Source organism: Centropristis striata, chromosome 22 (assembly GCF_030273125.1).
Source record: "Centropristis striata isolate RG_2023a ecotype Rhode Island chromosome 22, C.striata_1.0, whole genome shotgun sequence".
NCBI classification, from domain to species: Eukaryota; Metazoa; Chordata; class Actinopteri; order Perciformes; family Serranidae; genus Centropristis; species Centropristis striata.
The window spans coordinates 13,858,330-13,884,423 of NC_081538.1; the positions used below are offsets into that span (position 1 = coordinate 13,858,330).

The 26,094-nt window shown below is 36.8% G+C and overlaps 2 protein-coding genes across 2 annotated transcripts in view; one reads left to right on the plus strand and one right to left on the minus strand.

Annotated features, from left to right (window-relative positions):
* Nucleotides 1-1,165: 1,165 nt before the first annotated feature.
* On the minus strand, nucleotides 1,166-22,043 carry pnpla3 (patatin-like phospholipase domain containing 3). Its single transcript, XM_059325519.1, has 10 exons — nucleotides 21,870-22,043; nucleotides 18,151-18,470; nucleotides 16,101-16,333; nucleotides 15,913-15,978; nucleotides 7,453-7,662; nucleotides 3,752-3,812; nucleotides 3,471-3,647; nucleotides 3,194-3,326; nucleotides 2,935-3,042; nucleotides 1,166-1,659 (listed from the first exon to the last, which is right to left on the minus strand). Exons 2-10 carry the CDS (start codon nucleotides 18,335-18,337, stop codon nucleotides 1,410-1,412), a joined length of 1,425 nt encoding a protein of 474 aa, XP_059181502.1. The 5' UTR covers nucleotides 18,338-18,470; nucleotides 21,870-22,043; the 3' UTR covers nucleotides 1,166-1,409.
* The window catches only part of sult4a1 (sulfotransferase family 4A, member 1), a 38,458-nt gene continuing 33,560 nt past the window's right edge, over nucleotides 21,197-26,094 (plus strand). The window contains exon 1 of the mRNA XM_059325520.1: nucleotides 21,197-21,879. Within this exon, the coding sequence (XP_059181503.1) occupies nucleotides 21,711-21,879 (169 nt within the window). The 5' untranslated portion in view covers nucleotides 21,197-21,710. The remainder of the gene's footprint in view (nucleotides 21,880-26,094) is intronic.

Sequence of the window (26,094 nt, forward strand, 5' to 3'; positions counted from 1 at the left end):
CGGCGTAATATTGGCGTCCATTCACATTGCAGTCTGCCATTGTGGAACAACATAGACGGTAGTGGCATGTAACAGTGAAGCAGCAGTAGAACAGTGAATTTAAAACAATGATGGTGGAAGAACTGCCCAGTCATGCTGCTTCTCGCTGTAGAGATTCTATATACTCAAGAAGGGTTGTTCTGCATTTTGCTGAACATGACTTTGACATATGTCATATATTTCATGTCTTGCCGGCTTCCGATCCAGCCTCCAACAGTAGCCGTGTTTCTTTTAGGGGGAAGAGTGGCCACCAGGAAAGTCTCAGGCCATGCCCTCTGAAATGTCCGCTCACTCTGCGTGTCTCCATTACCAAAAGGCCTCCAGAGGGATTTAGAGACTCCGGAGGTGACGTATGGTTTACGATCGACGCAACGGATTAAACATGGGAGATGCAACTGTCAGCAGCTGCACATAAACAAAATACATAAGCAGCATGCTGCACATAAGCAGCATGGCTAATTATGCACAGCGTCTCTGATCATAAACATAATGATTGTGAATTAAGGGCATCGCTTGTTGTAAACAAACAGATGGCTAAGTGAACACCTCCTGTAGCAGCAGCACATACACACTGTACTGCTACAGAGCTAACTGTTAGCCTATTAGCAATTTGAAGACTGGACGCTAAGGGGTTAACATCCCCTCCGGCTCTGTGACTGTAGCTGGGAGAGACTGCTGCAGGAGGACTGTGCCGCTTCGACTCGCTGAAAAGTTGCTAACACTGCCTCGCTGGCTTTTACAAATGGCGTCTAATACTATGTCACATCCTGCTTAGCGTTCTATTCAATCAGTAACCAGGATTTTTTCTGGGGAGAAAAAAGACCCTGCTCTTCGACAGGGACAAAAAAAGTCCCGACAAAAGCCGGTTCCGGACTGCTCGTATTCAGTATGGGCCGTTTTGGTGAGTGAGACCTTCCTCATTCCGGGTATTGGGCGGTAGTGGAAACAGAACCTTATCTCACCAATTTTACGCCTCTGTTACTACCTTTGAAGGTGTTACAGAGCCGGAATCACTTGATCCTCCCATCACACATCGTGGCTTGAAACAGCAGTCTGAAGGGGCTATAGAGGGCATGGACTGAGTAATGAATGCTACTTCTGACTACATTTTAAACACACAGGTAGGCAGGGTTGTAGTTTCTATAAAAACTTGACACATTTCTGTGCTGTACATAAAAACAGGTCATAAAACACATCCATGATCCTGAGTGAAGTGCAACACTGTCTTCCAGAGCACTTGTTAAAATATAACACAGTTGGTGCTTTCTGGAGTGTTCAGAGTCTGAGATAAATGTGTGCTTCCTTAAAACACTAACATATCATTGCTCATCAATCCAGTATCATTGTTAAAGTGCAGGTCCTGAATGCTTTCATTGCTGTGTAGGGCTGTGAGGTTCATCCTGCGAGCCCACAAAGAAGCAGACTTGCTGCGGAGAGGAGGGGATGATGTGAGGATGGTGGAGGGATGAGGAAGAGGAAGAAGAGGTAGATGTGGGGATCTCCCAGTAGCTGCCATGGAGGTCTAGCGCGGAGAGAGCAGGCAGGTTTTCTCTCTGCATGGGATTGTCACACTCTCTAGATAGAGGCGGTGCAGTCAGGCTTTTCTTCAGGCACGGCTCACTGGAAAATCAATTACAAACAGAGTTGATTTCACTTATAAAAAAAACATCAATGCATTACAGCAATAGGCAGCAGTGTTGTCACCAGAACTTCTGGGCCATTGAGAGTTCCAGGATTAAAGGAATAGTAGAAGAGGAGTTATATAATACATATATCCATAGTCAGTGTATTACAGTAGGAGCCATAAACACATGAAAACGGTTTAACTCCAATCCATTTCAATGGATGTGGAAGCAGAGAATGTCCGAGTGTATTGAGTTAGCTATACGCACTGTGATTGGCTCATCGCGTTTGGGGGTGCGGCTTAGCCATAGGTCAATTGCATTGTTTTGGTAAAGAACTACAAGGTGTCACACTTTGAGTATAAATAATGCAGTCACAGTGACATTTAAGAATTAAGTCTGACTTTGTATCCACTTTGAATCCAACTAGCTTCCATATTTTTGTTATCTTTGTTGTTGTTGTTCTTGCTCTCACTTTGCAATAAAAAATATCGGGATATACATCGATATTCAGCCTAAATATATCGGGATATGACTTTTGGTCCATATCCACCAGCCCTAATTAAGTCCATCTCATAGGTGTCCATTAGTGTCCAATTAGTTTTTTCCAAGTGTCATGTAAACGTACTGACTCAATGACAACTGAAGTGCATGTAAACATGTTAGTTAATTAATGTCGGAGTTCTCCAACTCTAATTAGGACACCCAGATAATGTCATTGGAATAGGATTTTCGCCGGCATCGATGATAAGACAACGCATGTGCGCATTTTCTTCAACCCCATGCTGGCGTATGACCCCGGAACAAAAACATCCAAGAAAGCCGTTTGCATTAGCCACTCGCACATTAGCCGCTCACATTAGCCGCTCACATTAGCCGGTCAAATTAGCCGGTTGGCGTTCAGTAGCGATGGCACAAAGTGTCAAACTGAGGTCAAACAGAAAGGGCGCCATATTAAACCGTTGAAACAACGCATATCTCCACCCAGTGTTGAGGAGGAGGACACGTTCCTTTCAGTTATTCAGTTTTTTCAGTTGCATGTAAACTGGGACAAGGAGAGAAGCCATGTTAGACGCCAATATCGATTTTTGAACATAGCTCAATTAAACTGTGCATGTAAACGCACTGACTCACTGACTGACAGACTGACTCACTCACTCACTCACTCACTCACTCAGGGACATACAGACCCTTATGTAGGGCTGACCTTTGGGGATCAGCCAAAAAACAAGAGCTTGAGAGAAAAGTTTGATAAAATAAGCTTGATCGTCACCTCATGGAGTTGGCTGGTCCTCCTCTCCAGGCCTGTTGGTACACGTTGCCTGCAACCCCAAACAGCCAGCGCATATCAGCTGGCACCTCTGGGATCCACTCCACAAACCTGGGCCAGAGCAGACTTAGTATATGAACAGGCATTAAACTGAGTTTCAACAAGAAAAAGGGGCAACTTTGCCATGGACCTGACCGCCACCGGACGTGTGGACATAAGTTTTAAGTGCAGAGGTGTTGTCTGTGTTTAGATCTATACTCACCTCTGAGCTACTGAGTAGGCCGACTGGACAGGAAGTGTGTATGGCATGAGCATATAGGAGGCCACTCTTACTGGCAGCATCCCAGAAACCTTGGCATACAGGCCAGGTTTGTCTTGGCAGGCCTCGCAGAACACTGACAGACACAGACACACAGACACACACACACACACACAGACAGTCAGTCAGTCAACCACACAGTTTACATCGCACTTTACAGAAGCATTCCTAGAACGCATCTTCCTCACTAATATTCAATACGTTTGGAATGACAGCACACCTTTTTTGATGGGTGTGGGCAAAACAATCTGCTCATCCAACCACCAGTGTTGTTTTCGCAGTAGGCGGAGCCTCCGGAGCACCCACTCTTTGGTGGTTTCCGTGTGGTTGCAGCAGCAGGTGGGCGGGCTCTCTTGCAGTGTTAGGCCTGTGGTTGGATGCTCCTGCATCAACAGGTCTGGAAACCATAAAACATGACATCAGTGTGACACAGTCCCAGGGCTAAGCTAGAGGCTGACAGGGATGCTGAATACATTGGTAACACAATAGTAAGATACTCACTGTTTTCTTCAAGGAAGCGTAGAGCATCCTTATAACCGCTCTGACACATCTCAGCCAGGACCTGGAGAGGAACACAGCACATCTTATGTAAGGGACAAACTTCAATTTTTCAGTTAATATTCATTATCACCACTTATAGTAAACCTGTAAGGGACCAGAAGGATGCCGACATATGTAAAACACGATGCTGATGTGAAAAAAGTCTAAATTCATATATGACCATATTTTAAGATGAAAAGCCAATAACTTTTAAAAATCTCGTTTTATGAGTTCAGAATGATCAGATCTCTGCAGGAGACTCTTAACACCTGAACTTTACTAATTCAACTTCTCTAGTTTTTATGTATTTTATACATTTTCTTTTTTTTTTGTAATGTATTTATTATTGACATTCAGAATCAGACATTTACAATGTATACATCATGTGAGCATACTTCTTGCATCTGTTGTCTGCCCTAAATGCCAAAATAATATTTTGGTTTATATTCAAGTAATGAGAAGAAAAACAAACAACCATAACAACAACAACAACTAAATTAAACAAAAAACTATGTATCGGTAGGGATTGATCTTTCTCATACATCATAGCCACTGGTTTGTGAAAATATAATCTGGCCTATGAGGCGTGGCATATTTGACCCAGTTTTCCCAGTATGATGTGAATTTCTCCAATTTGTGATCAACAAATGCTGTTATCTTCTCCATTTTGTATTTTGTACATTTTCATGTTTTACAATTATTGTATTTATTGCTGTACAGTACTGTATGGTGACTGTGATTATGCCAAAACTGTCCATAATAAACCTGTTCTTTATATCAAAACCAAGTTTAGCCTATTCAGCCCAAGTTCAGCTTTAAAGCATCACAACCTTGATTTTCTTCTTGCTATCTAGCTGCTGTGTTTAAAAAAACTTTTTTCATTAAAAACAACAATATCAGCATTGCAAGAACATAATCTTCAATTTATCTATGAAAGAAATAAACAAAAATTGTTGCACAGTAAAAACATAAACAAATTCTAAAAGAAGAGGAGTCAGCACTGCAAAAAAGGTGTCTAAAAACAAGATAAAAACACTAAATCTGAGGGAAATTATCTTGCTGCATGGACAAATAATTTAATTTGACAACATTTCTCAAATTAAGATTATTAAATCTAGAAATAAGCATGTTGAACACTTAAAATAAGAAATTAACTCTTAAAACAAGATAAATTAAAGCTGCAAGCAGTGATGCACTGGCCCGAGCAGAGTGACCTGCAAATTATTTGTTTCTTACCAAGATAAAAAAAAAATATTTTGATTTGGAAGTGTGACATAATTTATCTTGTTTGAAGAGTTAATTTCTTATTTTAAGCGTTCAACATGCTTATTTCTAGATTTCATAATCTTAATTTAAGAAATCTTGTCAAGTGAAATTATCTGTCCATGCACCAAGATCATTTCCCTCAGATTTAGTGTTTTTATCTTGTTTTTAGACACACCTTTATTGCAGTGAGGACACATGAACAGCTAATCTACTGGCTGGATTGGTACCTCATGGGTTAAAATACACAGAGCTTTGTTTAATTTGACATTCAAAATGTTTGTACTTACCCTAACTAGGGATGGGTACCGAATTCAGTACTTTTATAAGTACCGACCGAATTCCGTCGGTACTACAGAATACCGATTCATGTAAAATCAAACGGTACCATGTTTTGGTACCTAAACAGCGTTTCTTTTAAACTGAACATTGATTTCAACCTGTTTTCGTTTGATTTCTTTGATTAACAAGCGTGCTGACGATCGCACTATTTAATGGGCAACACAGGTTCTTCATGTCGTGTTTGATAATTAAAGGATAAATTAAATTTGTATAAATTTGTGTTTTGTGTGCAATCTATCCTTCACATGATACACATAAACAAATGCAAAAGTACCGAAAAGTGGTACCGTTGAGTACCGATACCGATTCCCAGGTACCCGGTATCAGTACTGTATCGTTTCAAATGTGAAAGGTACCCATCCCTAACCCTAACCGCGTCAATACAGTGTTTTCATGTTTAGTCACTGCCTCAGGCCTGTATGAGCAGACTGGTTTGTGGTACAGTACGGCACAGTATGTAATCCTCCTTCTAGGAATGTGGTAAGAATACACCTCCTCGTCGCTCTATGCACCCGGTTACATAATCATGCAATCCAGACATGCACGTGAGTGGAGCGGCTTTATAACTACAAAACAGCTGTGAGCCAAAGCTCACCTCTTCTTAACAGGTTACCAAACAATAATCACAGTCAGGGAATAGCAAGAAGCACAGGAGGTTCATTAGATACTTCCTTCTGTCATTGGTGGGTGAACTGCATCTGAACTGCAGATGAATCATAGCAATAATAATGAACTTTGTTCATTCCAGCTCTCAGTTGTGTCTTAAAGGGACGTTAACCACTTGTGACAGCAAGGCCTATGTCTTTGATGCTGCGTTCGATTGCACTCAGAACTCGGAAAGATCCTACCTCAGGGAAAGTCAGAAAAGTGCAATAGAATGGCCCTTGAACTCAGGATTCCGACTCTGGAAGTAGGTCGGAAATACGTGGAAAACGTCAAAGAAAAATGGCGCCACACACCGTGAGAGATCAACAGTCACTTGAGCTTCAACATTTAGTCTGTTATGTGTCATTTAATTTAGCATTTGTGTTACTAAAAGTGTGATTATTTTGTAGTGGTATTTACACTCCCACTCTGTTAAAGAGTTTGTGTGAGCGTAGTAGGGACGAAAAGCACAGTAAAAGTGTGAAAAGTATTATAGTTTTATCCATATTTAAATTACATTACTCTATAAGGTGTAATACTGCACTTCTTTTTATTATATCAATATCAATTTCCATGTTTTCCGAGGTTGAGCAATGAAACGCATTCGTGCAGTTGAACGCAGCATAAGGTCCCATATTGTAAAAAGTGAGTTTTCAATGTCTTTTTTTTGTAAAAATACTGTGTGTGTATCAAGGTTATAATAGTTTTTGATTTTTCATTAGTTTTAGTTTAAATTTCGTTGTGATTTTTTCTTTTCAAATTCAGTTACTTTTAAAGTTTAATTCGTTTTTAGAGTGAGTTTGCTAGTTACACAACAAGGTTATTATAGTTAACGAAATAATGAAAATTAGAATTGAAAAAACATTTTCGTTTACTGAAATAAAAATTTAACGAGTTTTTAAAAAAAACAAAACGATAACTAACTGAAAATGTATTGTGTGGTTGCAAAACTAACTAAAATTATAGTGAAAATGTCCTTCGTTTTCGCCTTTTCCAATACGTGAACCTTTTTGGTTGATATGAAATCTATTTCATCTATCTGGTTTTATGACTTATTGATTATGACTCAATTGTGACTTTTTGCATCTGGCATCCAACAAATACCCCATTACAAAAAAACTAAAACTAATAAAAACTAAACTAAAACTAAGCATTTTCCAAAAAATAAAAACTAGTTAAAACTAGCAAACTCACTCTAAAAACCAATTGAGACTAACTGAATTTGAAAATAGAAATTGACAACGAAATTAAAACTAAAACTAATAAAAAATCCAAAACTATTATAACCTTGGTACACTCACCGTTTTGCATTATTCGTTATTATTTCTTTTGTCACACAATTTCAACTGCTCCTTCTACTTGGCGCTGTGTGAAGAGGCAGGAGGTGCGTGTGATGCTGCAGAATGAGCTACCTTGGGTTCTGGAGGGAAGAGGGCCCTGCTGAGGCGGTACATGTTGCCCAGGTTCATCTGGATGCTGGTGTTGGTGAAGCGCAGCTCGTGGAAGCTGGTGGAGTTGTCACGGGGACAGATGTCACACTCTCCAGAGAAAGGAGAGATGGTGATGGTGTTCTTGAGCTCCGACTCCGGCAGGTTGTTGCTGATCCCGCCGTCCACATAACGCTGTTGGGCAAAGAGACAGAAATAATGCATGGATTTACTTTCATACAAAAGTTAAAGTCCTTTAACAGTGGATTGGATTATGGAAAATAAACGGCATCCATACAATTAAGGATCTGTATATTAATGGAAAATTGCTTACATTCAGTGACCTATCTGAAAAATATAATATTCTGCCAAAACAATTTTACAAATACTTGCAGGTTAAAAACTTTGTTATCTAGGTCTAAATAAATTTTGTGTAAACCTGAATTATCATTAATTGAACAAATGAGAAAACAGGCAGAAAAGGGCTTATTATAAATATTATAATCTGATTATGTCAATCTCCAAGGATTCTGCAATAGATACATTAAACGCATGGAGAAAGGACATGCGAGAAGACATAGATGAAGCAGACTGGAGCTTATTGTAAAACTTGAAAACTCATAAAAAATATTGTTAAAAAACAAACAAACAGTAGATTGGATTATTTTCATCATCGTCTATCTGTATTATCCATTACACAAGAGATCTTGTTCTTGGTAATTTGACCCATTCCCTGGTGCCCTGCCTCTGCTCTGATATAATAACTTGAAGACATTTCACCCTTTTAAAAAGAAAACCCAACCACAATGAACTAAAACAAGAACCCAATAACCTCGCCGGCCTCTTCTCTCCAACACTAACATCTTTGTATGTACGAGTGAAATCATTTCTAGAGACTTTATTTATGCCATCACTACCATTTTAGATGCATCCTCTGGAACATTAGAAGTGAAAGGAAGGTTTTATCATTGAAAGTGCTTAAATTGTCATGGAAGAGGGATTAACCTTATTACAATTGCCAGTTGTGAAATCCTACTCAGCTTGGCAGAGATGGCGGCAGCAGGGTAAAAAAAGAAGCGTCTGTGTTAGAAGAGCTGCGCTGACAAAATATAGGTCAGAGAGGGAATGAGGATCAGGATCAGTCAGTGTGCACACACAGCACAGAAATGTGGATTTTGACACTTTTACACACATAATATATGTTTGTAGATGGGTCAATGACGTGATCTATCCCAGTGTCAGTTGGTGTAACCAGTCATTTTTTTCCCATAAAAATCTGATTATGTACAGGGAAAAAAATGTGAACTAAAATTAGAAAAAATACAATCCACGTTTACATTTCAACATTATGGTATATAACACATTTTTGCATAATTTGTCAAAACTTTTGAAAAATATGGTTGTATTTAGAATACGTCCTGCTCAAAATTGACGAAATGTGTAAATGTAGAAATACTAAAAAAAATAAAAATAATTCGACGTTTTTTCAAATTAAGTAATTATATGTATAAGTCCACTTAAATACAATGTAGGTGGATGAAGTATTTAATATTTATCATTTTTTTGTGGTGACACCATTTGACATCTTGCCAATCCTTATTTGTCACTGACCCAGATAATACATAACTCAGCTTATCAAAACTATATTCTATGATATTAGATTATCAAAGATTTATCCTATTAAATGTAAAATAGAGATAGGCAGCCTAACTCATTGCTTATGGTCCTGCAGGAATACAGAAAAGTTCTGGCACATGGTGGGGAAGGAGATGAATAGGATTTTATCTAAGAATCTGCTATGTGACCCATTATGCATGTTGCTTGGGATATCAAATGGCTTTAATGTTGATAAATATGAGAGAAATTGTACAAAATGTTAACTTTCTGTGCTAGAAAATGTATTCTCTTAAAGTGGATAACAGATAAAGCTCCCTCTAGAACTCAATGGCATAATGTTATAATAGAATATTTATCTCTTGACTATCTGACATGTATGCTGCATGATAAAGATAACATCTTTCATAGAATACGGGATCCTTTGATGTTATACATTGGTATGAATATTTCAACCATATTTACACGAGGATTTACATCAGACTGGAACATGTGGGCTGCTTAACTCTCATTTATTTTCTATCTATATCATTTCTGAATCATCTGTCGATATGTATTTTTCTCTGTGTCTGTGAGCCGAGTTGTAGTGTAGTATAGCCCAGTGTGGGTTGTTTTTTTGTTTGTTGTGTTTTGTTTGTTCTTTGTGTTCGTTTGTTTTTCACTGTGTTCTGTGAAAATCAATAAACATATTGTTAAAAAAAAATATTTATGCTATTGGCACATGGATAATGCTATAACATGACATTGCAGTACAGTAGGAGTGGGGGAAAATTAATAAATTAAATTAACACCTGGATGTCAAATTTTGCTATTTGATATCATATAAATAATTTATATTGAAATTAAACTTTTTGGTACTAGAATAATAAAATCAATTGTATTTTCCCTCCACCAGATTGTTTTTTGTGGCTTTTTTAAATGATGGTTTGACCATAATTTACTGTAAACTTGCATGAATAAAAATAGCAGTATTCCAGGCATGCTCGTTGGACCACGTAGACTGTAATACAAGCAGCTGTGTTTCTCAGTCGCATGCAACATTTATGACAGGTTTTTATGACAGTGCTAGTCAGTCTGTCTGCTTGGCAACCCCATTTTGCTGCAATAAAGAGTATCTAATGAGATACACAGACTGGAAACGTTATCTTAGTACAGTAGATGAAACAGGGGCTGACAGATGCCTCTTCAGGGGTATAATATGCAGTTAAAAAAGGTAACAATGATAATGAGAGTGGAAAGATGCAGAGGGCCCGGTAGTTCAAGACTGGCTTAGAGAGTTAGGCAAATTAACTGCTTTTGAAAGGATGGAAATGGGGAATGTTTTTAAGACTATTTTCTTTACAGCATGGGTCTCAAACTCGCGGTGATATTTTGTGGCCCCCACCTTGATATGAAAGTTTAATGTGAGTTTTATATGAATGGCACTTTACCGTGTTGTGTGTGGAAGGTCCCTTTACTTACTTTTTTGGGTAATTTTGTGTCTCTTTTTGGTAATTTCGTGTCTTTTTTGGTCATTTTGTATCTTTTTTGGATCATTTTGTGTCTTTTTTAAATAATTTTGTGTCTTTTTTTGGAATTCTGTATCTTTTTTTGGGTCATTTGTGTCTTTTTTAAATAATTTTGTGTCTTTTTTGGTAATTCTGTTTCTTTTTTTGGTCATTTTGTTTCTTTTTTATAAGTCATTTAGTTAGTAATTAGTAATTTTTCTGTCATTTTGTGTCTTTCTAAAATAATTGTGTGATTTTTGGTAATTCTGTGTATTTTTTGGTAATTTTGTGTCTTTTTTGTCATTTTGTGTCTTTTTTAAGTAATTTAGTGTTTTTTTCAGTAATTTAGTGTCTTTTTTGGTCATTTTTTGTCTTTAAGTAATTTGTTTTTGTCATTTTGTGTCTCTTTTTTTTGTATTTTTGTGTCTTTTTTTGATTATTTTGATACTGTGAATTCATGTGTGAATGTGTGAATTAATTTACTAATTAAAAGTGTGCAGATAGTACACTCCATTTTCTCAGTTTTTCCATTACATAATCTTTCCAAAGAACTTTCTAACAACAGTTACACATTAGTTCCTTTCTAGGAAATGATAAAACCAAGGGGAGGCATGTGCAAGTGTAGCTGAACTTTCTCATGTTTACTCTTTACAAATACAGACAGCTTGTAAATTTTCAACAAATACACCACCAGTTGAGGTGTTCTCCACAAAACTATTAGTCCTCAGGGTGTCATACCTCGGGTGAAGAGTTTGGTGAGTCACTGTAACGTGGCTCTGAGCCAGCCGGCGCTCTGAGCAGCAGAAAGTACACAATGTACAGAATCTACAGATAACTGGTGCAGACAGAATACTGTGTACACTTCAACTGAATCTACACTGCAAAAAAGGTAAAAAGATAAAAACACTTAATCTGAGGGAAATTATCTTGCTGCAGATAATTTCACTTGACAAGATTTCTTAAATCAAGATTATTAAATCTAGAAATCTTGGTAAGAAACAAATAATTTGCAGTGCACTTTGCTTTATTGCTGCTTGCAGCTTTAATTTGATCTCTTTTGTACAATTTTTTGTCTTTTTTGGTCATTTTGTGACCAAAAGAAGATGTAAAATGACACAAAATAACCAAAAAAAGACACAAAAAAGACACAAAAAGACATAAAATGACCAAAAAAAGAAACAAAAGACGTAAAATCACAAAAAAGACATAAAAGACAAAAAAACACCAAAAAAAACACCAAGAAAAGACACAAAAGACGTTAAATCACAACAACAACAAAACGACACAAAAAGACAAAAAAACACCAAAACAAGACACAAAACGTTTTTTTATCTTGGTAAGCAACAAATAATTTGCAGTGCACTCTGCTCGGCCCAGTTCATCGCTGCTTGCAGCTTTAATTTGATCTATTTTGTGCAATTTTTTGTCTTTTTTGGTCATTTTGTGACCAAAAGAAGATGTACAATGACACAAAATAAGCAAAAAAAGACACAAAAAGACATAAAATGACCAAAAAAGAAACAAAAGATGTAAAATCACAAAAAAGACATCAAAAGAAAAAAAAAAAAAGACAAAAGACGTAAAATCACCGCACACAAAAAGACACAAAAAGACAAAAAAAAACACCAAAACAAGACACAAAACGTTTTTTATCTTGGTAAGAAACAAATAATTGTCAGGTCACTCTGCTATGGCCAGTTCATCACTGCTTGCCGCTTCAATCTATCTTGTTTTAAGAGTTAATTTCTTATTTTAGGCGTTCAACATGCTTATTTCTAGATTTAACAATCTTAATTTAAGAAATCTTGTCAAGTTAAATTATCTGTCCATGCAGCAAGATCATTTCCCTCAGATGTAGTGTTTTTATCTTGTTTTTAGACACACCTTTTTTGCAGTGTATCTTCACCTTATTGGACTTGCTGTGTTCCCTCTCGGTAGAGTTTTGACTCTGACCTTTGGCATAAAGACAGGGACAAGAGGCTCTATTCAGAATGTGAGAAAGGTCCTGTTCTGCCACAGTGAATTTACTTTGTGACTGGATCTTCTTTGTCTAGACGTTGGTCCGCAGGCAAGAACAAACAGTACCATTTCAATTGATTCATATGTACTGTCACTTATTAAATTTGCTTCATTCATTCAATGAAGCTGAATGATTATATGTGGACTTACTAGACTAGACTTACTGTTAACTGTCTTGTCTTCAAAGCATTTGAACTTTGTATTTTGTCATATTTAATTTTCAACTGCTTTAATCCATACTCTTGAATTGGCACTTCAACTCCTTTCAGTGTATACACTTCAACTGATAGTTCAACTGTTAAACTAACACTTACTATCTTCATCCAATAGTTTCAGTTTGAAGTTAGAACCTCAGGATTACTCATTATGTTTATGATAATTCTGCTATCTGGTCCAATACTTTTATTGGTCTTGACGTCAAGCACTTGACCTTTGTCGTTTTGTTATTATTAGAAATTTTAACTGCTTAGTAAGTAGATAAACTGACCTTTCACTTTAACTGAAACTGGGTCACCTACAACCGATATACACTTTTGTTTTCAAATTCAGTTAGTTTTAACTAGTTTTAAGAGTGAGTTTTCTAGTTTTCGTTTAGTTTTTATTTTTTGAAAATGCTTAGTTTTAGTTTAGTTTTTATTAGTTTTAGTGTTTTTTGTAATGGGGTATATGTGTTGGGTGCGAGACTGGAATTTCTGGCCTCGAACAGAAAGCATTTTTGGCAAAACCATAATACCTATCATTGATCCGAATTCACTTTGAGCGTCCTGAGTTCTTCCTGAACGTCTACATATGTTTTTTTTTTAAGAAAAATGAAAAAATAGCTTTGTTAGAGCGATCTAAAAAAACTGTTACATCTCCCTTTTTCAGAAATCTTCCTGCGTTTTTAATATGGGAGCCAATGAGGCTGTTGGTGCGTGTTGGTGGCGCATCTGTGCGTCCTACGCCCAAACTATAACTCTGACAGCTTTACAAGAGGACTGTGAGAGAGAAGACTCATTTTCCTACGTTTCTATGTATAAATTATTTCTGTAGAGTGGAATTTGCGGCCTGGAGCGCAGTTTTCAAAATTATTTTTTGACAATTTTTTCTCTCCCTCTACACTTTGAGAGATGACATCACACACTGTGACACGAACATTCCGTGCAATACACACCCATTATAATCTCAGAATTTCTCCAAAAATGATCATGGTCATTGAACAGGGATTGATAAAAAACTATATTACCTATCGAAACGTGGATTAATACACGATACACAAGATTTGTGTCTACTGTTTAAAGTTTAAATGGAGTCTCTAGGTGAAATTATGCCGGAGAAGTAGACGTTTAAAAATCTTCAATTATTGTTCTTTTTCGCTAATTTTTTCCGTCCCATTCACATCAATGCAATGAAAATGTGCTTCGTTTTCGTCTTATCAACTTTTTTCATATGTAATCCAGTGAGTGTGTGTTTTTTCTGCTTTGTGCGCTTCTGGAAGAGGTGCGAGTGAAATTACCGTAATGGCCATGATTTTACAAATCACATTTTTTTTTCCGGCGGCACTGAAAATCCAGCACTGTAGGAAATAAAGTCTTTATTTCTAAATAAATGAATCATGACGTCTTTGAATCTGGCACCCAACAAATACCCCATTCCAAAAATAACTAAAACTAATAAAAACTAAAGCATTTCAGAAAATAAAAAAATAAACTAATACTAGCAAACTCACACTATGAACTAATTAAAACTAACTGAATTTGAAAACAAATATTCACAACGAAATTAAAACTAAAACTGATGAAAAATCCAAAACTATGATAACCTTGGCAACCAACGTCTGCAGAAGAGCATCTCTGAATGCGCAACAAGTCAAAGCAGATGGGCTACAGCAGCAGAGAGCAGAGAGCTTTATTAGGTACACCTTGCCAGCTGTTTAAGTGGCCGGTGAGTGTATGAACTGGATTTAATGCTTATACTTCAACAAACACATCAGCTCCTTTCAGTTCCTCCATTTCAAACTATTCTTAAAATGAAACCTGTTTTGCTAACTACATTTATTGTAGATTTTTAAAATCTAGAATGGAACAGATATTATTTGTATATTTTTTATATTTCATGCCATCTGGTTGTTGTTGTTTTTTAACTGTCCTCATTGTGACCTAATTTAACCTTTGTATTTTGCAATGATATAATGTCATCTGCATTCACAGTATCTACAGCTCGGTCATGATCAAAGTCCAAAGGCAGCTGATAGGTCAACGTGAAGGCTATCAGAAACTAGGACTTGTAATCAAAATTGATTATCACAGATATTTTCCTGATTATTTAAAATGGAAAACAAAATTATCTCATAGCAGACTTGAACCTTGACCTTTTTTTCCCTGACACATTCTCCCAGCCCTACCTTGAGGCTTTCCTGGAATACTGTCATATGATAGATATGGTTTGGGATAGGGCTGGGCGATATAAAAGATATATCGATATATTTCTAAATGTGATTTGAAATTAGACCATATCGCATACATCGATATAGTTCAATTTTTTTTCTTTCTTTATTATAAATGCTGCCCTTACTAGGGTCCGTCATATTTAGTTATTTTGTAATGTTCGTTATTATTTTCTCATATAAATATATTTATTTCGGAAAAAAATTGGCCTATTTTATTTCATAGGCTATTTTTATTTTAGATATTTTTTTATTTAAAATGTGCACTTTATGGAGGTTTAATTTTCAAATAGGTTCTCCTGTTGTCATACAGTATTTATGTTCACTTAAATAAACGGTTTCAATAAAACTACTTGTGACATGTCATATTTGACTGTGACTTTAATTGAACATTTGCTCTCACTTTGCAATAAAAAAAGGGGATATATATCGTATATCGATATTCAGCCTAAATATATCGGGATATGACTTTTGGTCCATATCGCCCAGCCCTATTTTGGAATAATTTAGTATATCTGGCTTATCCCCTTTACACTTTGCTTGTTGCTCCATTTTTCTGAAAAAAAAGATCTGTGTGACATTTCTATTCGTCTATTCGTAAACATATTTACCATGTGTTCCTACATGTTCACTAACAGAATCCTCTGTAACACTTGCTACACTAACATAACACTGGATTACATATGTCCAGTCCATATCGCCCTGCCCTAGTTTGGGATCATTTGGGATATCTGGCCTTCACCTTTTCTGAAAAAAAGATCTGTATGACATTTCTATCCGTCTTTGCCACTTCCTTCTCCTTTTTAACTTCACATAGTTCCCAATGAATGGTTTCGATCACATGAAAGCAAAGGATTAAGCTAAACTTTAATGAGTAGCAATTCAAGCGCAGACACTTACCACTCCTCTAAAGGAAGGAGGAATCAGGCCGCAGTAGATGGGGATGAAGCAGCTACAGATCAGCGCCTGTGGACAGAGGGCAGATGTTAAACCAAAGGAAATCCATTTTCTGTGGCTTGAATTACTGTGACGGAGGCCCTACAGCCTTCTTGAAATTAAAAAGAAGACAATGTCCTGACTCAGCACACCTGGATCAGCTCTTCTTTGGAGCTGAACTCAGACACCAGCACGTTTTCCCCGTCAGACACTCTGGTCAGCGAGACACAGAGCCGCCCCGAGGCCTGGACGTGTGCGTCAGAGGGCAGGTCACGATCCAGGCCCGTCTTTATCACCTTGACCAGGTTGAAGGTGGGGTGAAGTGGGCCAAGGTTCCTCTTCCTGGCCTCTTTTGCCACCTCGATCACATCCTGGCAACATTTAGCTAAAAATGAGAAAGGAGATGGACTTTGAGGCTTCATTCTTGCTTTAGAGATTGCAAACAAAAACAAACTTGCAATGTTGACCTGTGACTGGATCAATATTCACTAGAGCTACCAGGAGTCAGTGACCCTCTTCTGAGCACTGAGTCCATGGTGAGGTCACTGCTGCCTCTCATTGGTTGGTTGATACACATGTCTGCTCATATCAGCCGTTAGGATTAATATGCTTATTCACAGGAGAGAAAGTGAAAGGGGGCCTCTCTGATTCACACTGTCCACACTGCTTACATGTATGGGTCAATGACATGATATATCCCAGTGTCAGTTGGTGTGACCAGTCATTTTTTTCCTGTAAAAATCTGATTATATACAGCAAAATACATGTAAACTAAAATGAGAAAAATGGTTGTTTTAAGAATATGTTCAGCTCAATATTGATGTAGAAATACTCAAAAAAAAATTTAATTTGATGTTTTTTTAAATTAAGTAATTATATGAATAAGTCCACTTAAATCCAATGTAAGTGGATGAAGTATTTAATATTTATCTTTTTTTTGTGGTTACACCATTTGACATCTTGCCAATCCTTATTTTTCACTATGTTTGGACACTTTAAGGTCCCCTAAGTTTCTATATGACAAAGTAAATTTATGATATATTTTGTTATTTCTATTACCTCCATATCCTGCATCAATAATACATATATTTCTAGTAAATGAACGAGTCAAATATATTTCAATACAACCGAACATATTTAAACTGTATTGTTTTTCATTAAAAGCTATAATAATAATAATAATAATAATAATGATTTAAAAAAGACAGGACTTCTTTAGTCCCCTATATCCTGCACCTTAAAAATATATATTTCAAATCTATACAAAAATAATTAAAATTAGTGTGTTTCAGGCTAAAATGCATATATTCTTTCAAATTTCTGCAGCAATCATTAATAGCTTAAACAACTACAATAAAGATGTAATAATAATATTTATATAATAATAATAATCAAAATAAATAAATATGAACATGTACACACAGTTTTGCATTAAAATAAGTGTATTTCAATTTGTAGGCCATATAATATAATATTGATAAGAAGAAGAATAAGATCCGATTTTTTTCCTTTATTGTCATTGCACATAGTAACAAGCACGAGGACAATGAAATTAGCTATCAACCCGTCCAAACGTATACTTAAAACACATATACAATATAGGGTGGGCGATATATTGATATATTTTTAAATGCGATATGGAATTAGACCATATTACAGATATCGATATAGTTCATTTTTTTTCTTTATATGTAAATGCTGCTTTTACTAGGGTTTGTAATATTTAGTTCTTTTGTAATGTTCGCTTTTCTTTTTCTCATATAAATATATTTATTTCGGAAAATGGTTGGCCTATTTTATTTCATAGGCTATTTTTATTCAAGATATTTTTTTTTATTTAAAATGTGCACTTCATGGAGCTTTGATTTTAAAATAGGTTCTCCTGTTGTTGTACAATATTTATGTCCACTTAAATAAACTGTTTCATTAAAACTACTTGTGAAAAAATAATGAATGTGCACTTTATGGAGCTTTGATTTTTTTTTTAAAGGTACTCCTGTTATACAGTATTTATGTTGACTTAAATAAACGGTTTAAATAAAACTTTCTGTCATATGTCATATTTGGATTTGACTGAACATTTGCTCTCACTTTGCGATGAAAATATCAGGATATATATCGATATTCAGCCTAAATATATCGGGAGATGACTTTTTGTCCATATCGACCAGCCCTAAAACAGCCCGTGGAGGTGTAACTTACTTATGGACGCCTGGCTGGCGAGCACCGAGGCGGTGAGAGCGCCGGCAGAAGCCCCGTACAGCTTGGTGGCCCCTTTAATGAGGTATGGCGCTTTCTCCAGCAGACAGCTGGCAACTCCGATGTGATAAATTCCCAGAAATCCGCACCCGGCGAAAGACAGGTTCCAACCGCCGTTTAAGTCGACCATGGCGGGTGCATAGCCCGGTTAGGAGCCCTGAGAGGAGACGGGTCAACGAGTCCGCGGCGGGAAGAGTCGAACAGCTGACAGTCGTAGTCGGCGGAGAGAAACACACTGGAGCTCCACAGGTCAACTCCTGGCTCTATAGAGGGAAGTACAGAGGGGACGCCCCTCTAGTGATGCATTCAGGTGCAGTCAGACATTATTAGAATAGAATAGAATAGCCTTTATTATTATACATTTTACATTTAATTTTTTTTATATATATATTTTTAATATATTTTTGATAAACGAATAAACAAAAAATATTATATTGCACTATAATATTACAACATCGATACGAGTATTTTTTGTATTTTAACGAAAGATTAATTCAATTTCACATTAAATAAACGGCTACTATTTCACCAAAATGTTACATAACACATGGAAATAATTATTATATTATTATATTACATATATATTATTTCCCTGTGTTGATGGTAGGTGACAAAGGTGTAGTTTAACAAAGGTGTAGTTTAACAAAGTTTGATAAACTTACTAACTGTATTTGTTGATTATAAGACCCCAATCCACATCAATCGGAAGTATGTGAACATGCGTGTAGTTTCGTAGGTTATTTATAAATCTTAAATTTAACGAGGGACAGTAAATGCAACATGTAGTTTTGAGAGTATGATTGGATTTAAGCACATCCATCAAACCATTTTTCCTACATAAGAGCCAATCAACTGTAGGTGGGAGGGACAAAACGCAGTGATGTCACAACCCCCTAAAAAGGAAAGAAAGAAAGAAAAGTAAAAGCTAAAGCACACAAACCCTGCCCTGACTTCTGTTTTCTCCGCTGAAAGGTTTGAACAGTTATAGAACAGTTATAACAGATTTCCCCACACCTGTTGTTTTTTATGGTAACCATGGACTTTATATATGATTTAGTTTGGATAATATCTCAAGTTTGTGTACTTGTACTTAGAAATCCTTTAGATGGGTGATTCTCATGAACATGGTACAGCTCATAGCAAAAATCCAAGAGCATTGAATACATATTTTCTTTGACCCTTTATAAAATATACAATCTAAAGTCACTGTTTAATATGAATTTATAATCTATTCAACATTTTTTAAGGTATTTTCTGACATTTTTAGAGACACTGTGAGTAAAATTCATTACCGTAACACATTTTGAAATTTAAAAAATAAAAAAAAGTTTTTTTTCCTTTTCTTTGGCAAGCACTTAAATATGCTCAAGGGTAGCTGGTATCACCAAAATGTATTTTATTAAAATATACACATATTTTAATGCAAACGATTCTATCATTACCATAACATCTAACCATTTTTTCTCGTCAATTTTCATTCAGATTTTGTTCTTTATACATTGTTAAAAACCATTATATTTTATTATATTCTGTTAAATTATATAACTTATAATTATATATTTTTAAACAAATGTAAATTTATTTTTATAAAGTTTATTAAATATTATTGTATATAAGTGTGGGGAAACCACAGAGAGGACACACACACAGACAGTGAACAATGTACGCACACTGTAAAAAAAAAAAAAAACTGTAGCTGCAGCTGTGGTTGCCAGAACTTTACTGTAATAAATATGGTAGAACTTTTTTTAATATTACGGTAAAAATATATTGGCACTGTTGATTGAATGTTTAATATGTATTTAAATAAAAGGTTTTTCCATCAAAAGAAATGCTGCTTTGCCATATAATTGACAAGAAAATACTTTATAAATGCTGCATAGATTAAAGATTTTACCATTAAATATTACAGTATATTTTTGTTAGAGATATGGTGTTTAGTACATTTAACAGTTAGAAAAAGTATATTTACAAAAGATAAATGCAAAAATTACAGGGTGGTTTGTATATATATTACATTGAATACATATTACAATGTATTTTACAGTGGAGTAATGTATTTTTCAAAAACAAAATTTAAAAAAATACTATTTTGGCTGATATATACATTTATAGTGTTTCATTGTTACTGAAACTGAATTAACCCATTTATCATTTTACGGTCTTTGACTGTCATGGCTTAGCAGTTTTTCACCGTAAAATCTGCAGACATTTTTTACAGTGCATAGATAGTGACGTATGTCAACAGACAGCGACCCACGTCCACAGAGACAGAATAAGAGACAGAATAACAGATCATTCTAACAATGCGCACGCTGCTAAAAGTAGACCGGGGTTAACCTTAAGGATACAACTCATACTGTTTATATTATGCTCCTAAACGCCTCTAATATCTGACAAATCTCAAAGTCCTATGGCAAGTTATTACCTTACAAGGAGACTGTGGCTGGATGCTTGCTTTTATGCACCCAGATAGACTTACATTAAAAGTAACAATAAAATATACCACTTGTAACATAAAATATACTACAGCTGACAATATAACCCGATAATGACACCTTATGAGCCGGCCCCAGCCCCAGGTCCTCGTTGGGTCTCTTCTGGCTGTTTCAGAGTCCAGGCTCTAAACTAAAGGTGATAGGGCGTTTACCATCAGGGTCTCTCCACTCTGGACTCACTGAATTCTTTCAAGTCACTTCGGAAAACACATAAAAATGTGCATTCACGTGATGTTGGTCTTTTTAACTTGTGTGGCATGTGTATATGTATGTGTATATATGTGTGTTTATGTATGTGTGTATATGTATGTGTATATAAGTGTGTGTATATGTGTGTATGTATATATGTACATATATATGTACATACATGTACATAATAAGTATAAGTAATAAGTAATATGCAGAACAAGCATGAATAAAACTCCTGCAAGAATAAAAAAAACAATAATGAAGAAGAAATAAAAAGTAAAAATTATTTATATATATATATATATATAATTTATTTAATTATTTATTTTCTTTTTTAGAAATTATAATAATAAATAAAGCTTATTCACACAATTTATGAAGTGCCTGGATAATTGAGTTGACTGTGTGATGCACTGGACGACATGGTGTTATGTGATTATACTTATGGAAATAGAATAGAATACAACGGGACATAATACCTTCATCATCAGTGCACTATTACTCGTTTCCCATCTTCCTGTAAAACGTGCTGGGAAGAGTCCTTCTCTTGCGGGCTCGCGCATCCTCAGCTAGAGTGGTCCTGATGCTGGGACACGTGCGCGCGCATTACATCACTTCTCTCCCGCTTGATTGGCTGGAGGTCAACTCGTCCGCCTACCGTGCAGCATCCACAGCAGCGTTTCAAACCAGCCTCATCACCGTCACCATCCTCACGTTTGATTTCATAATAACAACAATAATAAAAAGTATAATAATAATAAACCGTTCGTGGGTGCGCGCGCTCTAATCCTCTCGCACTCGTGGCTCGTTTCGAGGATGGCCGAGAGCGAGGCAGACACGCCGAGCACGCCGATCGAGTTTGAGAGCAAATACTTCGAGTTTGATGGAGTGCGGCTGCCGCCCTTCTGCAGAGGGAAGATGGAGGAGATCGCCAACTTCTCCCTCAGAAGTAGCGACATATGGATAGTCACCTACCCAAAGTCAGGTAAACAAGCCTCTGCGTCACCTCTCTGTCTGTGTCTTCTCGTGTCTCATGGCTCTGTGCTGCAGCGGAGACTGCAGGCTTCCCTGGAGATGATTAAAGTTTCATATAAATATGAATAACAGCACGGAGAAACCTCGAGGCGATCAGTCACTGCGCTCATTTTGCATAACGCACAGCCATTAAAGTTGCATATCAGGTGGTGTTTCCTATAACAGCACAGGGTGGGTCACATTATCTCTTTTTATTCAGCAGAGCTATCTTACAGGCCTCTATCAAGCTTTTATTAACACCGATTTCATAATCAGACGCCGACAAATTGAAACAAAATAAATAGTGCGTCGCGTGTGACGTGGTCTTCATCGGCCACCATCATACCACGCTGTTAGACACAGATGAAGTTGGTGTTTACATCCAGCTTTGGAGTGTGGTGGCGCAGCGCGGCTGTGGTACCCTGCTGAGCGCTGGGTGGGTCCGGGTCATGTGACTGGCTGGTTGGCAGCTGGAGCTCCATGTCAGTGCATGCAGGAGGACAGGGAGTTGATTATTCTCCTGGGGATGATATTACTTGTGGTGCCTTAGCATCTCAGTAGCATTTAACACCTGTTAAGGAAAGTCAACACACAGGTAGTGATCATCAACAGGGAAATTAATCCTCGAGAGAAACACCTTGGTAACACTATGAAGCCCATGTCTTTAATGCATTAGGGCTTAACCCTTTCGGAGTTTGGGGCTTTTTTGTTGGTTTTTGACTCTTTTTCATTCTGCCTGTATATGCAACTTAAATAATGATTACCATGCCATGCTGGTATCATCTTTTTTCAGCACAACCTCACCTGATTATTATTTTGTCATTTTTTATTTACTGGATTTACATAAAAAAACATACAAGAAACACACAAAAAAAATACATAAAAACACACAGAACACACACATAAAAAACACAAAAAAACACAAAAAAGGAGATAAAAACACAAAAAAATACAAAAATCACCCAAAAAAATCAGTTAACACAAAATATTGCATTAAAAATGTTGAAACGCACACTGCAAAATTTGAAAAATCTCTGCAAAAAAGTAAAATCATTTTAAGAGTTGACGCACTAAATTGGACATGGAACGTTCTGGAAAAGACAACATTTTAGAGAGAAGCTGACAGCAGGGCTCCATGCTGCTTCGATTTTACGTCGTGACGTCATGAAGAAGTCATGCTCCAGTGTTTTCGTGGACTCCAGAGGGTTAACATACTTTTAAAGGATAAGATCAGCCTAAACCCCGACACCAGGGGTCGGCAACCCAAAATAAGAGAAAAACTGTTGAAATGGAGCCACATACTTTATTTTGAGCCTTAGAATGAAGATAAAACAGCCTACTAGGTCTAAATTAATCTACCAACATTAATAATAGATCATAATGAGCATTTATTTATGTGATTTTGTCAGAATGCATCGAGGACCCAAGTGCAAATCAGTGGCTGGAAACCCAAAAATATCTCAGGAGATCTGGAAACGAAAGCTAGCCGAGCTAGGGAAACTCTAGACTTGTTTCATGTGTTTATAAAATGATTTTACTGCCATATATAATCTACACATTTTTACAATTGAAGAATACAAATGACACCAATGAAAACGAAAATTTTAAATGTGAAGAAATAAACATTTCATTTTGAATATGTTTTTTTTGTCTTAGCCACAGGGAGCCACTGCAGAAGGCTTGAAGAGCCATATGTGGCTCCAGAGCCACAGGTTGCCTACCCCTGCCCCACTTACCCCTATAATCACATAATGCATTATAGAAATATTATAGCTAATATAAGCTATTACAACTATGTGAACAAGAACAGTAGAGTGTAGCCAATGGTATCTATGATGTATTATGATACTTGAGCTTATAAGTCCTTATGTAAATAACATAGAATTATTTATGTGTTGTGATTGTTGCTATAATGAAGCAATATCACTACTGTACTGCCTGCAGCATCGTGTCTACAACTGAATCACAACAGTTCTACAAGTCAAGCCATTCAGTAGTTAACAGTAATAAGTGTCAATAGATCATTATATATTTGTTTGTTTAACACATAAATAGTTCTGAAACTGCTGGGACTGAACTGTTGCCTAGCAACACATATGCAACTTTGGTGAGTGGGTATGAGAAATTGTTCTTTGGGGGGCACGGAGGGGCAGTCGGTAGTGATGTCGCCTCACAGCTAGGCTCACAGGTCCTGGGTTCGATTCCCGCCAGGGACGCTGTGGGCGGTGGAGGCGTGTCCCCACCTCCATGTCTCCAACGCCCGTGGGGCTGGTTGGGGTCGGCAAAAGGGCCTTTCTGTGTGGAGTTTGCATGTTCTCCCCTTGTCCCCCGAGGTTCCCCTTACAGCAGGGGTCTCAAACTCGAATTTCCTGGAGGCAGTAAGACACAAAATGACTGAAAAAACACTAAATTACTTTAAAGAGACACAAAATTATTTAAAAAAGACACAATTATTAAAAAAAGACCAAATTATTTTTAAAAAGACACAAAATGACAAAAAAAGACACAAAATGACAGAAAAAAACTAAATTACTTAAAAAAGAGACAAAAAATTATTTATAATGGGTGTTCTGGGTGGCAGACCTGGTAGATCGCGTACCATAGGGACATTGTCCTCGTAAGCGGGCGGCCCGGGTTCGAATCCGACTCGGAGCCCTTTCCCGCGGTGGGGGCCACAAAATATCGTCACGAGGGCTGCGAGTTCGAGACTCATGCCTTGCAGGGACCTCTCACAAAAACATGCAATGCACTGGTCGCTATAATGCCGCCCTTTTCCTCCCGGAAAAGAACCATTGGGAATAGCATGATCCTCCCACACGCTACATCAGGGGGAAAAATAAATAGGTTACAAAAATCGTGGGCTAGAGAAATTGTTCTTTGGCACTGACATACCAGCATGAAGCCGGAGAAAAAAATGTTTTTATATGGCAGTAAAATCATTTTAAAAACACATGAAACAAGTCTAGAGTTTCCCTAGCTCGGCTAGCTTTCGTTTCCAGATCTCCTGAGATATATTTGGGTTTCCAGCCACTGATTTGCACTTGAGTCCTAGATGCATTCTGACAAAATCATATAAATAAATGCTCATTATGATCTATTATTAATGTTGGTAGGCTAATTTAGACCAAGTAGGCTGTTTTATCTTCATTAGAAGGCTCAAAATAAGGTATGTGGCTCCATTTCGACTGTCTTCCACCTGCTCTGCATCACCTCTCTGTGTTTTACAGAGTTTTCTGATGGACAGTAAGCTTTAACTTGTTGCGAAAGTAAACAGCCATTTTTTTGCTAAATGTAGCTCAGTCAGCTCAGCTCTGCTGCCAAAAATACACAGAGAACCAGGGGAGTGTTGGTGTCAACACAGCCAGCACAGGATCTTTCCATCGGTGGGAGGTTTTCACTTTTCTGTGAGTGGGAGACAGAACTCAGAAATCAGCAGCTTCTATGCAAATAATGACAGAACAAGAGACTTCTCAACAAGAGTAAATCTTGCTTAGAATTGTGAATACGTCTCTGCATGTGATCAGGCTCACAGAGAGTCGAGGCAGAGCAGCCAGATTCATAGATAACAGAAAACATAAAACTAGAGATGTCTCCGTACAGCTCTATATGTATGCCTGTCTCCGTCTCACAATCTGCTGGCATATTTTATGGCCCTACTGACGTGTGTTGTCACCATAACAATCACAACATTTGACATGGTGACAACAATCACCATTTTGTAGCAATGTCCCTCCCATCCTTCTACCAATAATGCAGTTATAACAATCAAATGTAAGATGTGGAAGTATGTTCATCTTTTTGTTGCAAAGTTTGTTACAATCTAATGTGACTTTAGATGACGAAAGTTAATGTAAATAATGCTTTTGTACCGCTGTTATTGGAGTGGTACATGTAGTTAACCCTTTGGAGTCTCCAAAGCATGACTTCTTCATGACAAGTAAAAAGTAAAGTAAAACTGGAGACAAGCTCACATATATTTCGTATAAAATGATAGAACTGGATGTAACCCTCTTATATGTTATATTTGCAACTTTGTTCACATTTGCAACATTTAAATTTAAATGACTAAAAAAGACACAAAAGACACAAAATGACTAAAAAAGACACAAAATGAGCAAAAAAAGACACAAAAAGACCAAGAACAACACAAAATGACAAAAAAATACACAAAATGGCAAAACATTGT